The 15,039-nt window shown below is 49.1% G+C and overlaps 1 protein-coding gene across 5 annotated transcripts in view; it reads left to right on the forward strand.

Annotated features, from left to right (window-relative positions):
* HHAT (hedgehog acyltransferase) overlaps positions 1-15,039 on the forward strand; it is a 310,399-nt gene that overhangs the window by 64,398 nt on the left and 230,962 nt on the right. For all 5 annotated transcript variants that reach the window (XM_062211312.1, XM_062211314.1, XM_062211315.1 and 2 more), the window contains 2 exons: positions 4,722-4,916; positions 10,100-10,315. In XM_062211312.1, coding sequence (XP_062067296.1) covers positions 4,722-4,916; positions 10,100-10,315 — 411 coding nt within the window. The remainder of the gene's footprint in view (positions 1-4,721; positions 4,917-10,099; positions 10,316-15,039) is intronic.

Consider the following 15,039-nt stretch of genomic DNA (forward strand, 5'->3'; position numbering starts at 1 on the left):
GAATGGCTTTGTATGCTGGTAAGGTATGGGTAAAGTGGAACACTCATCTCTTGCCTGGGGAGCGTACAGTGGTACGGGGACTCTGTAGCATGGGCCACTTGTTACCGAGTGGAACGTGTGCTGTTGGCATGTACACCAGCGAAGGGAAAATCTACATAAAACCTGCACATGAATGTATCAGTTTGATTTGCAGTATCCCCGTACTAAAAACAGCCTAGGTGTCCTTCAAAAGCTACAGGCTTCCGCAAACTGTTAGGCCTCCCTACCACGGAAAACTACTTAGGACTGAAAAGGATCGTGGAGAAAGATTGGTTGCCAAAGTTAGGGATAGGGGGTGGGGGTAAAGGCATCACCTTGTGATGGAACCATTCTGCCTGTGTTGTGGATTCTGAACCTACACCATGTGATTAAAATGTATAGAACTGAACATACATTCATAAACGCAAATGAGTACCAGTAAAATTGAAATTGGAATAAGTTTAGTGAATTGTAGACATGTTAGTATCCTAACTAAACTATGGTTTTATAAAATGTTAGCACTGGGAGAAACTGGATCAAGTCTCCAGGGACCTGATTTGTTATAACTGCAGGTGAGTCTCAACTCTCTCAACATGAAAAAGCATTGGTTGCATAGACATTGTACCTGATTAGAATTTAAATTTCTGTATTAGAATTGTTGCAGCCCAGCATTAAATTAAGGTTGGGTTTTATTTGTGCATTTGACTTGATCAGTATGATTCTTTGTGCCTTCTTAGCAAGTGATCACTAACTCCCAATCATAAGTATCATTGAAACTCTTAAATGAATTGGGCGATTTTTGACTCCAGGTGAGCTTTAAAAACCTGAGCATAGAGTATGTCACACACATCCTAACTATTTGCATGTATGTCCTGTATCTGTCGATCACCATGTGAACTTGGGGGAAAAAAAAGCCCTTTAACTGATGGATGAGTCAGTGCTATTTTGAGATAAAACGTGACCCATGCTGTTTCTTTTGAAAAGTTAAAAAAAAAGCTTTGGCCTAGTTGATACCAGAGGCTCAATACTGACATTGAAGCTGTTTCAGTTAAGAGTTAGATGTCTGATAAACCCGTTAGCACACTCGGAGTGGAAGTAGGTGGGGCGGGGCAGCTGGACAGCCTTTGTCCAGGAGACAGATCTTTGAAACGCTGTGCAAAGCTCAGAGCATCCGTGATGTTGCTTGCCCTGCCAGGCAGTGCCGCTCTGCCGTTCCCAGACCCCTCTCTCCTGCTTCCTGTTCCAGGATGGTGATCGGGGCAGGCATGCCCAAGGGTTGCATCCACTGTGGGAACTGCCTTGCTGTGTTGGAAAACAGGGCATGGCAGGCTGTGATTAGGATTTTAATATTTTAAAGATGGGATTTGTATTCGACCATTTTTTGTGTGTGACTACAGTGAAATATTGAGTCAGGCTACTTTATGAAGAAGAGGGTTTTTTGGTTCACGATTCTAGAGGTGCAAGGTCTAGGGACCTCATCTGGTGACGGCTTCATGCTTGCAGGGTCCTGAGGCAGTGCTGGGCAGGGCGTGGACGTGTGTTAGGTGTGTGTCTGAGTGGCCTCTCCCTTCTCCGATCCCTACATGGGCGCCGCTTTGAGTCCCAGCTGCTTCACTTCCGGTTCAGCTCCTTACTAATGCACATGGGGAAGCAATGGAGGATGGCCCAACTGCTTGGGTCCCTGCACACACGTGGGAGACCCAGAGGAAGCTCTTAGCTTCGGCCTGGCCCAATCCTGGCCATTGTGACCATTTGGGGAGTGAACCAGCAGATGGAAGACTCTCTCTCCCTCCCTCCCTCCTCCTCTCTTCCTCCCTCCCTCTCTGCTTCCTATCTCTCTGTCTCTCTCCCCCTTTATTACTCTGCCTTTCAAATTAAAAAATACCATATTCAAGCCATAGCAGGATTCCAGTGACATTTCTATAGCTTGGAAAAAGGCAGATTGTCCAGAAGGTAAGTGAAAATAATAAATTAATAGGTAATCATAAAGGGATTATTAATGGGAGAGGCCACTGGCTCCTAGCAATATTGTATTGCCAGTATTGTAGCAGGGTTCTGGCCTGTATAGCAGTTCTGTGTGAGTGATCATTATTGCACTCTCTACATCTTGTCTTTTCCCTCCCTGGTCCATAGGGAGCGCTTGCCTGTACTGACCACGGACAGTGAGTGGCTACTGGTAAGGCTAGCAGAGAACACGAGGGGGATGGGGGCATCTTTTCGTGGTGTCTTAGAACAGCGCCTGGTGTTGGCTGCCTGTCCTGTCTGACTGAAGGGAGACAGTGGTGGTGAGACTGTGGGAGAAATTTATCTGCCCTCAAGGTAGCTTCTGAGACCGCTGTGAAATTCATCAGAGCGTCTCTCAAGTAGATGAGATTTACAGAGCACCAGTAAGTATTTCCTGAAGGTTCTTTCAGCCTTTTCCAAGTAGAAGCAGCCGCAGGCTATGGCATGTTCCCAAAATGATCCCAGAAAACAGGCTTTTTCCAAAAGGATCGAATAACGCTTAATAAAAACGTCACTATGTATACGTCCATGGCCATGCAAGCATGGAAAAGAATTCCAATGTTAAATGCTGTAGGTCACGCTGAAAAAGAACTCGCTTTTTTTTTTTTTTTTTTCCATTTGTTAAAATTGCCTCTTGAAGTCGTCTTTGGAGACCTTGTTCTTTTTGATTGGGCTCTGCCAGGAGTGACTGAGTTGGGGAAAGTTTGAAGCAAATTTATGTGGCTGTTCTCTGTGGATAGTCGGATGGAAAAACATTAAATGAGCTTCACATTTTCCTGGTTTTCTCGGAACTTAAAAGTCGTTGACCTAGTCTCACAGTTAGAATGTTTTCTTGGACTAGGGTTTCGGTTTGGGAAAGAAGAGGACTGGGCAATGTTTTGGAAGAGTTAGCATCTGAGGATAAATTCACCACTCCCACCCCACAGCCGTCTTTCCTTGAAAGAAGTCTTGTTGGTTTCACCAGAAGATCCAAATCCAGGTGATCCCTACTTTGCAGCTCCTGGTGTTCCTAGTGGACCACATTTTAAAAGGAATATCCAGTAAACAGCAGGTTTCCCCATAAGGGTAACAGCTAGTGTTCACAGCATGCGCCTTGTGGTTTGCAGACGCTGCTGTAAGCCTTTTACGTGCATGAACTTATTTATCCTCACAACAACCTCATGAAATAGCTACTATCCTCAAGTTTTATGTATGAAGAAACTGAGGCATAGAGAGATTAATTAACTTGCTTGAGGTCACACAGCTTCTTAGTGGGACGCCAGCATTTGAAGTTAGGCAGTTTGATGCCAAAGCTTCAGTCTTTTAACAATATTGTGGCTTTAACTTATTTTTCAAAAGTGTTATTTGTTTGAAAGGCAGAGAGAAGTGGGGAGAAGGTATTGATCTTCCTTCCACTGGTTCACTCCCCAAATACCGGCAACAACTGAGGCTGGACCAGGCCAGAGCCGGGACCAGGAACTGCATTTGGGTCTCCTAATTGGGTAGAAGAAACCCATGCACTTGGGCCATCATATGCTGCCTCCTAGGCACAGTAGCAGGAAGCTGGATCAGAAGTGGAGGTGGGACTTGACCCCAGGCACTTTGCTATGGGATGAGGGTACCTCCATGGTGACTTGATGCATTGTGCTACAATGCTCCCCACCCCTGTCCTCACAATTGCAGTTTTTTTAAAAATCTTTTTTAAAATTAAGATTTATTTATTTGAAAGAGTTACACAGAGAGGCAAGGCAGAGAGAGGTCCTCCATCTGCTGGTCCACTCTCTAATTGGCTGCAACAGCCAGAGCTGCACCTGAAGCCAGGAGCCTCCTCCAGGTCTCCCACATGGGTGCAGGGGCCCAAGCACTTGGGCCATCTTCCACTGCTTCCCCAGGCCTTAGCAGAGAGCTGGATCGGAAGAGGAGCATCCAGGAGTAGAACCAGTGCCCATATGGGATGCTGGGCACTGCAGGCAGCGGCCTCAACCGCTACGCCACAGCACCGGCTCTAACTGCAGTTTTTAAATAAGGATTTCTCAGATATGACCAAGATACATTTTAAAAGCAAAGACATGTTAATTTCATTGATTTATTTCACTATTTAATATAATAATTGGTAATTAAATAGAAAATATTCTGGTTTTCCTAAAATGAAAATAAATGCACTAATTATATGGACTATGCAAAAGATCTCTATCATATAAAGCAGGTAAGATACAGTGTTTTCATAATATAAATTTGACTGTAAATAATCTGCTAAAAATGTAACTTGATTCTTAATTTCAAGTCTCTAGCTCAGACTTCAGAAAGCCTTTGTTCCTGGATAGCCTCATTTTCTCGGGACTACTAAGAAATGTGTACGGAAGCAGAGTGTATACAGCCAGAGTCCAGGCTGGCAGCTCTTCCAGCTGTCTTCTGGTTTCCATAGTGTCTGTTGGAATGTCGGCTGTGTCCCTCATTGTTGGGACCCACTGGTTGGGTGGCTCTGGTTGAAGTTGGGAAAATGGTTACTTGCTGCTGGGTGAATGTGATGGAATCCCAAGGCTTACTATGGAAACTCCCTCTGGATCCCATTTGTCTGTGTTGTGTTAAATTTCCAGGGCCATGAGAACAGCATTTTGCTGTTGGGCTAGGAAAACTTGTTCTTATGCGTATGGACTCACTTCTCTCCCTTTTCCTCCCTTTGTCTCTCTCCATCTCGCTGGGCCCCTCCCTGACTGCAGCACAGACCCTGGATTCTGATGGTCTATGGAATGTGGGCCTGCTGGTGCGTGCTGGGGGCCCCAGGTGTGGCCATGGTTTTTCTCCACACCATCATCTCCTTCTGCGTGGCCCAGTTCCGGTCGTTGCTCCTGTCCTGGCTCTGTTCCCTCCTCCTGCTCTCCACACTGAGGTTGCAAGGTGTGGAGGAAGTTAAGGTATGTGTCTCTCTTATCCTTGGGAAAAAGGCCCCAGCCCCCCACCATGGGGGGCTTTACCCTGATCCCAGTGGCTTCTGTTGGGTTCAGACATGAGAAAATTAGGCTCTCGAAGGGGCACCCCCTAGTGGCCACAACGGGTTGATGCATATGAACGCTGCTGTGAAATATGCCATCTTTCGTATCTGTATCACAAGCCCTGGATGTTGCCTAGGGCAGCCCCTGAACACTTTTCTCTCCACTGGGGCAAGCATGGAGGGTGCCAGATATCACAGGGCCAGAAAATCAGGAACAAAGGAAAAGAAACACATACTCCCCTAGGCATGGAATAAAAATCTTTAAAGAGTACCCCATGATCCTCAGGGAACCCACACATTCCTTGCCTTGTCTGATGCCCCTGATGGTCCTGCAGTACGTGAAGTAGGTGTTTTTTTTCACAGTTGATGAAGAGGATCTGGTCACGTGCCACACTCAGACTCTGAATTTGGAGATTGGAAGCACTGTGCTTTGCCCCCAAGGGCACCGACTGCATTTCCCTGTTTGTAAACCCAAAGGCATCCTGATAGACCCGGCTGCTCCTCTGTTGTCTGTGCCAGTGGAGGAGAGTCTTGTGCCCAGATCCCACTTTGGCATGGCTTTTGTTTGCATTGGTAAAATTCTGTTTTACAGGCATTGACCTCCTTAGCTTTAATTTTTTTCCCCCTTAGTCGCAGGAACAGTGCGTTTTTGTGAGTGGATACCAGATTTGATCCTGAGTTTAGGCGTCGGCACCCATCCGTGGACTCTACTTGCACCTGTTTTCTTTCTTTTAAAGATTTTATTTGAGAAGTAGAGTTACAGTGAGAGGAAGAAACAGAGAAAAGTCCTCCCTCTGCTGGTCCACTCCCCAAATGACCACAACAGCCGGAGCTGTGCCCATCGGAAGCCAGGAGCCAGGTGCCTCTTCCCAGTATCCCGCGTGGGTGCAGGAGCCCAAGGACTTGAGCCATCTTTTACTGCTTTCCCAGGCCATAGCAGAGATCTGGATTGGAAGAGGAGCAGCTGGGACTAGAACCGGCGCCCACATGGAATGCTGGTGCCACAGGCAGAAGATTAACCTGTGCCATGGTGCCAGCCCCTGCACCTGTTTTCTAGTTCCTGTTGTGCATTCTCTGATCACCTCCTGGGCAGCATGTGACCTCCTTGGGGTGGATGGCTCCTGGCTGTTTGTTTTTATCTTTTGTATCTTGAGGGACTTAGCCCTACAAACCAAGATCATGGTCAAGGGCACCACTCGGCTGTCTGCGTGGTGTCCCTGTCTTGCCTAGGTGTTGAATGTGTGTTTATACTTTCAAGGGGGAGATTCAGGCTTGTCCAAGGCAGCTGTCAGGGAAGCAGTCAGCTCTGGGGTTTCAGGGCAGTGGAGGTTGGCTTGTGTGGAGTTCTCAACCATTCCCAGGAGGCAGTTTTCCTCTGGGCTCAAAGTGCATGGCAAGAAAAATGGGAATCGAGGGCCCCAGCTCTGGGAGTGTGGCCTGGGGTTGCAGGTATTAGAGCCGTTCAGCTTTGAGATCAGCCTGGAGATTTCGGCAACCTCTGGAGTTGGGGGCTCGAGGCAGGACCACCCTGTTCCCACCTCCGTCTCTTTCTTCCAGAGCCTGTTCTCAGACTCTACCTGAATGGGCTCACAGGAGCTATTGGGAGAGTTGGCTAATCTACTTCCCTTTCCCGTTACCCATTCTGGTCTGGTTTCTTTGAACCAGCCTCCCCTACCTGTCCACCTGATTATTAATCCTCGGTTTCAGAAGCTGTCCTCTGCCTGTGAAACTGCGCTCCTGGGGCCAGCACTGCAGCACAGCAGGTTAAGCCTCCACTTGGGATGCTGGCATCCCCCATAGGCGTGCTAGTTTGAGTCCCAGCTTCTCTACTTCCCATCCAGCTCCCTGCTGGTGTGCCTGGGAGCGCCGTGAATGATGGCCTAAGCACCTGGACTCCTGCCACCCATGTGGGGGACCAGGATGGAGTTCCAGACTCCTAGCATCAGCCTGCACCAGCCCCGACCATTGCAGGCATTTGGGGAGTGAACCAGTGAGTGGAAGATCTCTCTTTCTCTCTGTCACTCTTTCAAATAAATATTTAATAAAAATAGGAGAGGCTCCAATCCAGTGCCGCTTGGGTTGGGTTCTCTTTCTGTGAGTCCTCAGATGAGGTCTGAGGGTGGCAGCGGGCTGCTTCATTGGTGCTGGGCTCTGCGTGAGCCGAGGTTTCGTGTTCACGCTCATGATGTGACAGACACACGCTGCTTGGCCTGATGAAGTCATCCACGCATCTGGTGTCATAGACTAAGATGTAAAGTCTGAGGAGAAGGGCCTGGTTCCCGAGCAGTGGAGGGCAGGATTTGCCCAGGGCTGGCAGTAAAGCCGATGTATGGATACTATGTGGAATTAGAGGAAGGGGTGGATGACTTGGACTAGGCAAGTGCACCGGGCCCATCAGACCAAGTCAATACAGGATTGAATCCTAGTGACTGAGCCTTGGTTGGCTGAGGAGGGCCTGTAGCCAGTTGACTAATTGATCTGCAAACAGTGAACCAGTGAGGCAGTAGCTGACGGGTTGACTGGGCTGTCACCAATTATGTTTTCTAGATCTTCTCTCTGGTTTTCTTTAAATGTTGTCTGTATTATTGGCAGGAGATCTCAGAACCTGTCCCATTTGCCAATCGTGTTTTGTTTTGCTTTGCTATGTTCTTTGCTCAGTCTACTAAGTTCAATTGGTCTAGCAGTTTTCCTTTAGGCAGGTGTGTGGTGTGTCTCCCAAAGCTCCACATGACAGTGGTGACCTCTGTGTCCCAGTTAGTAAGACCTGGTGGCTCTCTGAGTAGTGAGCGTCTGACAAGGCTCGGTTCTCTTTGGCTCTTTATTTCTTATCACCCTATGAACATTCCACACACAGACCATCTTGGGATATTTTTGAAATTCTTTTCCTTAGTCACTGTGGGGATAGCACTCCGGTGTTGTCTTTGCTTTTTATTTTATTATAAAAATTTATTTTCACTTGAAAGGCAAAGAGACAGAGTTTCCATCCTTTGGTTCTCTCCTAGATGCCTGTACAAGCTAGGGCTGGGCCACGCTAAAGCCAGGAGCCTGAAACCCAGGCTGGGCCTTTCACATGGTGGCAGGGACCCAGGCACTTGAGCATGACTTGCTACCTCCCAGGGTGTGCATCAGCAAGAAGCAGGAGTCAGAAGCAGAGTTAGCACCTGAGGCCATGTACTTTGATACGTGATGTAGACCTGCAGGGTGCCGTCTCAGCCTGTTCATGGATTTGGGTGGCCACACTTATCAGTGTGATGGGAAAGAGGAGTCGGGCGGCCTGGGCTCTGGTCTTTGCTATTAGCTGTCTCCTCAGCTCTTGGGGCTGGAGGCAGCCACTTGACTTTGATTTCCACAATTGGAAAACAGTGGCCTAGCTGCTCTTGCTTCCTCATGAGGCTGGTCCAAGCATTGAAAGAGCTAGTCTGTGTTCAGTGACGTAGTGAAAATTAGAGAATTTTGAAAGTTCCAGGGCTGGAATTGTGACATAGTGGGTAAAGCTTCAGCCTGTGATGCCAGCATCCCCATATGGTCTCCGGTTCAAGACCCAGCTGCTCCATTTCTGATCCAGCTCCCTACTAATGGCCTGGGAAAGTAGTGGAAGATGGCCCATGTGCCTGGGCCCCTGCACCCACATGGGAGACTTGGAAGAATCTCTGGCTTCGGACCAGCCCAGCTCTAGCCATTGTACATACTTGGGGAGTGAACCAGCAGATGGAAGATCTCTGTCTCTCCCTCTGTCTCTGTAACTCTGCCTTTCAAATAAATACATTAATTAATCTTTAAAAATAAATCTTCCAGTATGTCTTGCTATTGTTCAGCTATCTTAATTTTTTCTATCTTCTCGCCAAGGGACTGGGGCTGATACTTTGAGCACAGATGCCAAAAATCTGGACTTATGAGAGACCATAAGGTAGCAGCCCTGTGTTGACTAAAGATAATTAATGTCTCAGAGTGGTCAGCCAGATGGTCATTTAAACCAGTGTGCCTAGTTATGGATTTGCCATGAAAATACGTTCTCACCTAACCTTCTGGGGACCTGGCAGGTGTTCAAAAGCAAGTCTAACTGCATTCAGCATTTCTTCAAGGATGGTTGGCAGTTATGGTTGTTAGTGGTGGATAAGTGTTCACTTGTCATGGATATTTTTTGGTAGCTTGAACAATGTTGCTGAATGGGGACAGATGCTCAGAGAGCAGCTTAGGCGGGCACACAGGATTCTCCTGGTCTGAGCATCCTCTTCCCCTTTGGGGGCTGTTGGTGTCCCGGATGTGAAGTGGAGAATCTGTGCAGTGTTCTGTGTACAGTCTCAAGAGGCCTTTGCATCAAATTCACTCTGTCCTCCTTTGACCCAGTTCTGTATCTTGTATATATTTCCGTAGATTGTGGTTTTTTTGGTTGTTGTTGTTAAAAAAACAATATATACCTATTGCAGCAGACATGGTAACTATAGAAAAATACAAGGATTATAAATTGATCAATAATTTTGCTCCCTCCTGCACTGGCACTCTATCATATTTCCTTACGTCCCATGCGTGTTATTTCTGGTTTTGTGTTGGATTGTGGTTGCACTTTTACACACCTACCTTCTGTGAGAGGATTTAAACACATCCGGGGCAGGGACGAGACTATCTTTTGCCTGTGAAGTTTCTTTGGCAAATGGTACTCAACTAACATGGAGCCAAATTAATAACCAAAGAGCAAAATGAAAAATGCTTCAGAGACGGAGTCCATGTGACACTTCTAAGTGCCTCTTTGTCATTAGAAGTGTTGCAGGAGCTGTCAGGGTATCCATCGGCTGTAGCCGAGCTCCGTGCTATCCCCTGGATGCATCCGATAGATGTGTATCCAGGGGAACCTTCATTTCGCTGCATCAGGCCTGGTGCTAAGTGGATGATGATGTTGGAGATGCTGTTTCTACCGCTCGCTAATCGCTTGCTTTGATTTCCACTGGGACTTACTTGATGTTCATTGGTTCGTATAACTGCTCTACTCCAGGAAGACAGCCCCTTCCCAGGGATCCCTGGGCCTCTCAGAGAGGTGGCCGTGCTGGCGGGCACCTGTGGTGGGACTGCATGCCACTCAGAGGCTGCTCTTTGCTTTTGGTTTTGCAGAGAAGATGGTACGAGACAGAAAGCGAGTTCTACTTGCTGCAGTTCACCCTGACCGTCCGCTGCCTGTGCTACACCAGCTTCAGCCTCGAGTTTGGCTGGCAGCAGCTGCCCGTGGCTCGGGCCTCCTACTCCTTGCCCTGGATGCTGGCCTACGTCTTCTACTACCCCATCTTCCACAATGGGCCCATCCTCAGCTTCCCGGAGTTCATCCAACAGGTAGAGTGGGCTGGGCGCTGGTGGTCCAGAGAGTCGGCCTCTGTCCTTGTCCCTGCGGATTTATGATTTGTTACCTGGAGCTTTTATGTAGTAGTGGGGGTATTTTGGGGAAATCAGTCTGCACAATGAAGACTGACCTGTCTCATATATGCGTGGACTTCAAAAAGTTCATGGAAAATGGAATTAAAAGACCATTTTGCTGCCAAATTTTGTTGACATCTGTGTATAGATTTTTTGCAGTCTGTGTTTCTGTGCACTTGGAAGGATGCTCCTATGGTAGCGCCAGGGCCCCCCGCTCTGCTTTTCCGTGGACTGCAGCAACCAGGGTTAAAGGCCAGAGCGTACAAGGGATTCGGGAGTTCACGCCCTCTGCAGTGAAGGCCCAGGGAAGAAAGAATGCAATTGTGATGGTATTCCTTGCAAAAGGAGGACGACAAACCATCTATACTGTTGTTTAGAAAATGCTCTCTTTGCCTCACTGTCCACAAGCCATGCTGTGACCCAGGGAGTGTTTGGTTGGCCTGGATGAGAAACAGCGGAGTAACAGGAAATGTGAAGGTAGTGGTGCGTTTTCAGGGCCCTGCTTGCCTTTTGCTGACGGCATCCTTGTCTGGAACGCACAGGAAGCTGCCTCTGTGGCTCCACTTCACTTTTCCCCTGTGTAGAACTTCACACACACGCACACACATGTACACACACACCCTTGCACACACACAACCGTCACTCAGAGTGCGGGGCCTGCAGCAGTATTGCACCTTCCTGGGGTACGACATACAAGCTGTGCCTTTGAAAAGAAGGAACATTCTAGAAACGCCTTACTTTGTCTTAAAAACCCACCAGGGTATGTATTGGATTCAGCAGTATATTTTTGCATGCCAACAATAGCATAATGCTCACACTGCCAGGGAACGCATAGAACATTCCTTCCATAGAGAGATGGATGTTCTGGACAGGTGTGTGTGAGTGTGTGGTTTCTCTGATCTCACTCGGGGTTCCATGGGGTAATTCTGTTGTCATGGAGTGACTTCAGGAATGTGTTTGAAATTGTTTGAAATTCCTGTGTCGAAGACGGGGGTGGCTTAGTGACGGCAGCTGAACTTGTCATTCGGCAGAAGAGCGGGCCTGGGGTGGGTTAGGCCCTCCACACTTCATCTCTCCTGCCATCTTCTAGCCCTTGTGAGGACTGAGCTCTTCCCGGTTTTCCAGCCGACAGCTTTCAGATCAAACAGCCCTCTCCTCCTCTGAGGACAGATAGTCATTTTCATGGAAACAGTTAAATCTATCGGAGGGTCAAATTCTTCTCCCAACTCATTCTTATCCAAAAGGGATTTGTGCTTTATTATGCTGCGAAATGGAGTTTTAAAAAATTCTCTTCTCCTTTCAAATGGCACCCTTTAGGGCTAGCAGGAGTATCAGAGGTCTCTGGTTAGGGTCCTGTGACTGTCCACACTGACAAGGTTGCTCTGAGATGATTGGTCCCCTAAATCCTTAGCCACGGCTGTCATCCCCTTAAGTCTCAGCCTGTGGAAGAAAAGGGACTTCCTATAGGGCTGGGTGTGGAGACTCTGGGTCCCCTTTTGTCTTACCCCCCTCCTCTTAACCCCTTCCAAGGCGGCAGCAAGGGACTTGGGAAGGCAAATTGCTGTCTGTCTGTCTGGTCTGAGAACATTCACAGAAAAGTCAGCCTAGGAGAGGAAAACTGCTCGGTCAGCCACAGGTGAAGAAAGCCAGGACGTTCCCACAATGCCGAGGGTGCCTGTGGGGTGCTTGCCTCTGTGGGCAAGAGGGGCTTAAGAGGGGAGGGTTGAGCGAGAAGGTACTCTATTAGAGTGAAAGGGTTCCTTGTCACTTCAGAGAGCCCAGGGAGGGAAGGGCTGGGAGGGGGGAAAGGTGCCCGCTGGAGGCTCTGATAAGCAAGGCTGGCTCTGGAGGAGCCTTTGAGTGTATGAATGCACGCTGCACCTGCGGCTCTGAAGATTGGTAATGAAATTCACTTTCGCTCTGGGACTGTCCGGTCAATGCAGAAAAGCTGCTCCGAGCAGGAGGATGAGGCGGCACCACCAGGGGGCAGCAGAGCCCCATTGTGGAAAGCAACCCACGGGAAAAGCGGTGTCAGATCGGGAATCTGCAAACTCCTGGTGCTAAAATGACAAGATGAGGTGCACCCCTGAGGATGGTATCTCTTAGTTTTTCTAGCGTGTAAATCTCCACGTTATAGATGTCCTGTAATGTAAGGCAGGAGAAATTTGTACACATTAATCATGGATGGGCAGAAATTTTAAAAGGTCTCTATGCCTTAGCTTGAAGATCGGTTCTCTCTCTTCGTTAGGGAGAGACACAGAGATTGAGAGAACACGCATACTCCCACCTGCTGGTTCACTCCCCCAAGTGCCTGCAGTGGCCGGGAGTCGGCCCAGCCAAAGTCAGGAGCCAGGAGGTCAATCCGGGTCTCCTCCACGGAGGTGGCAGGAACCTAGCTACTTGAGCCAGGATGCTGCCTCCCAGGGTCTGCATTGCTAGGAAGTGGGATCCGGTGCTGGAGCTGGGAATCCCCAAATGCCTTTTAGGCCATTCCTAAGGGCATTTGGGGTTTCAGGAGCGTGGGCTCCATTTTTTTTCTCCCATGAATCTGGGCTGGGTGAGGCAGGAATCCAGAGGTTCTGGGGCAGGGCGAGGTGTGCTGTTCCTTTGCAGAGCTGAGGGCCTGGGGCAGCTCTGCCTGCCTTTGAACTGATTGACTTGCTGGGGCCGGCTTGCGGGGTGGTGGAGGAGAGCGAGCTCAAGTGTGGCCAGCCAGGGCCCCTCCTTGCGGGGGAGCTGTGTCTTGCCCCAGGGAGAGGCACCTGTGTTTGCCTGGGGAATTCAGCACACAGATTGAGTTCAAAGGGAGCCCAACTCCCTGGGTGTGAATCCTTGCGTGCTTTCGGGAGTTACTTAGAGGATTTGTGCCTCACTAATGAGACCCCTCACAGGATTGGGAGTTAATTAGGTGGTTTTATGTGGGTAATGGCACTTGACACATAACTATTGTTTGTTGTTAACCACAGGCATTTGGCAATTCTGGGTTAGGGTTTGGGCCACAACTGGGACCCTAGGTGTCCAGTCTGGTGGGCACAGCAGCAGGGGATTCTGGGGTGTGGCCTCAGAATTGGCCAGAAAGCTGGTTCTATTAGATGAGAGACCCAGGCCACTGGTGCAGTTGCAGGGAGAGGCCCAGTTCCTGAGCCACAGAGGCTAACGAGGGTTGGGAGTAGGCTGTGTGCAGGGCTTGGGGAGGCACCAGGAATGATGCGAACTGTGAAAAGCAATTCTGGTCAGTGCCAGCTCATTAGGCTAATCCTCTGCCTGTGGTGCCGGCACCCCGGGTTCTAGTTCCGGTCGGGGCGCCGGATTCTATCCCGGTTGCCCCTCTTCCAGGCCAGCTCTCTATGGCCCGGGAAGGCAGTGGAGAATGGCCCAGGTCCTTGGGCCCTGCATCCGCATGGGAGACCAGGAGAAGCACCTGGTTCCTGGCTTCGGATCAGCACGGTGCGCCGGCCGCAGCGGCCATTGGAGGGTGAACCAATGGCAAAGGAAGACCTTTCTCTGTCTCTCTCACTCACTGTCCACTCTGCCTGTCAAAAAAAGGCAATTCTGAGCATTCTCTCCGAGTCGGACTCACACGGTCTGTCTTGTTTAGTCCCCAGGGCAGTAGGAAAGAGACACTGCCATGCCCACTTCACAACAGAGGGGAAGAGGGGCATGTAGAACGTGGTTGGGTGGGTGTGACCAGAGCGAGAGGATAGTGTGTGGCCTGGTGGACAGGGCTACAAGGCTCATGGTGGTGGTCTTAGGACAGCAGCATTGACTGTGAACCCCACCTGCTGTGTGGGACCCTCCACTGCGTGTCAACCTGCATGGCCTGGGGGGAGGGGCCGTGGGGTCTGATGGGGGATAATTTGCTGGGAGAAGGGGTGTAGCCGGTGAGCACAGAATGGAAGAGCCCCCACGATGAAGGGAAAGACTGCAGCTACACGGCCCCAGCCCACGCCTGAGAAGCAGGGTGTTAGTGGCAGAACCGGCGCTGTTGAATAATTGGCTCTGGGTAAGGCTTTTGCTGGGTGCTCTCAAGCATCTGTATCATTAGTGTGTGAGGGGAAAGAACCTTTCATCTTGGAGAACTGTCATCGCTAATCATCAGAGCCTCTTTGAGGGAAAAAGACTTCGATATTCCTTTTTATGCAATTTGCATGAAATGAGGCTGTAAAATGTAATGTGCTTTAAAATGCACTTTGCAGATGAGTTAATGTGTTTTTTTTTTTTTTAGTGGAGTCTGAACTTGACTTTCCCCTGATGGTAATTTCCAGCAGTCTTAAGGTTGGCGATCCCCTAGGTTTGGAATATCTCGGATGAAATTCTTTGCATACAGGCAAGAGCAGCCTGGCTTGTTAGGAGAGCTGTGTGTAGCGTGTCTGTATTTCCGGCCTCATCAACAGGCCAGATGCTGAGATTTTGAAATAAAAGGGAATCAATGAGATTGAAGGTGTAAGTGGACGGCGGTCATGAGCCCACCCTGCAGAAAGGCCAATTGCCTTTTTTTGATTTGGATGGGTTTGGGCAGATGGGGTAGAATGAAAAGCTGGATTGCTTTCTTCCTATTGCATTTATCTGTGCAGTTAAGGAGTGTGTCTCTTGCTTGGAGTGAGGAGGCTCCTAGCATCAGAAAGGGAGTATTGCAAGGGAAA

Source organism: Lepus europaeus, chromosome 14 (assembly GCF_033115175.1).
Source record: "Lepus europaeus isolate LE1 chromosome 14, mLepTim1.pri, whole genome shotgun sequence".
Taxonomy (NCBI): domain Eukaryota; kingdom Metazoa; phylum Chordata; class Mammalia; order Lagomorpha; family Leporidae; genus Lepus; species Lepus europaeus.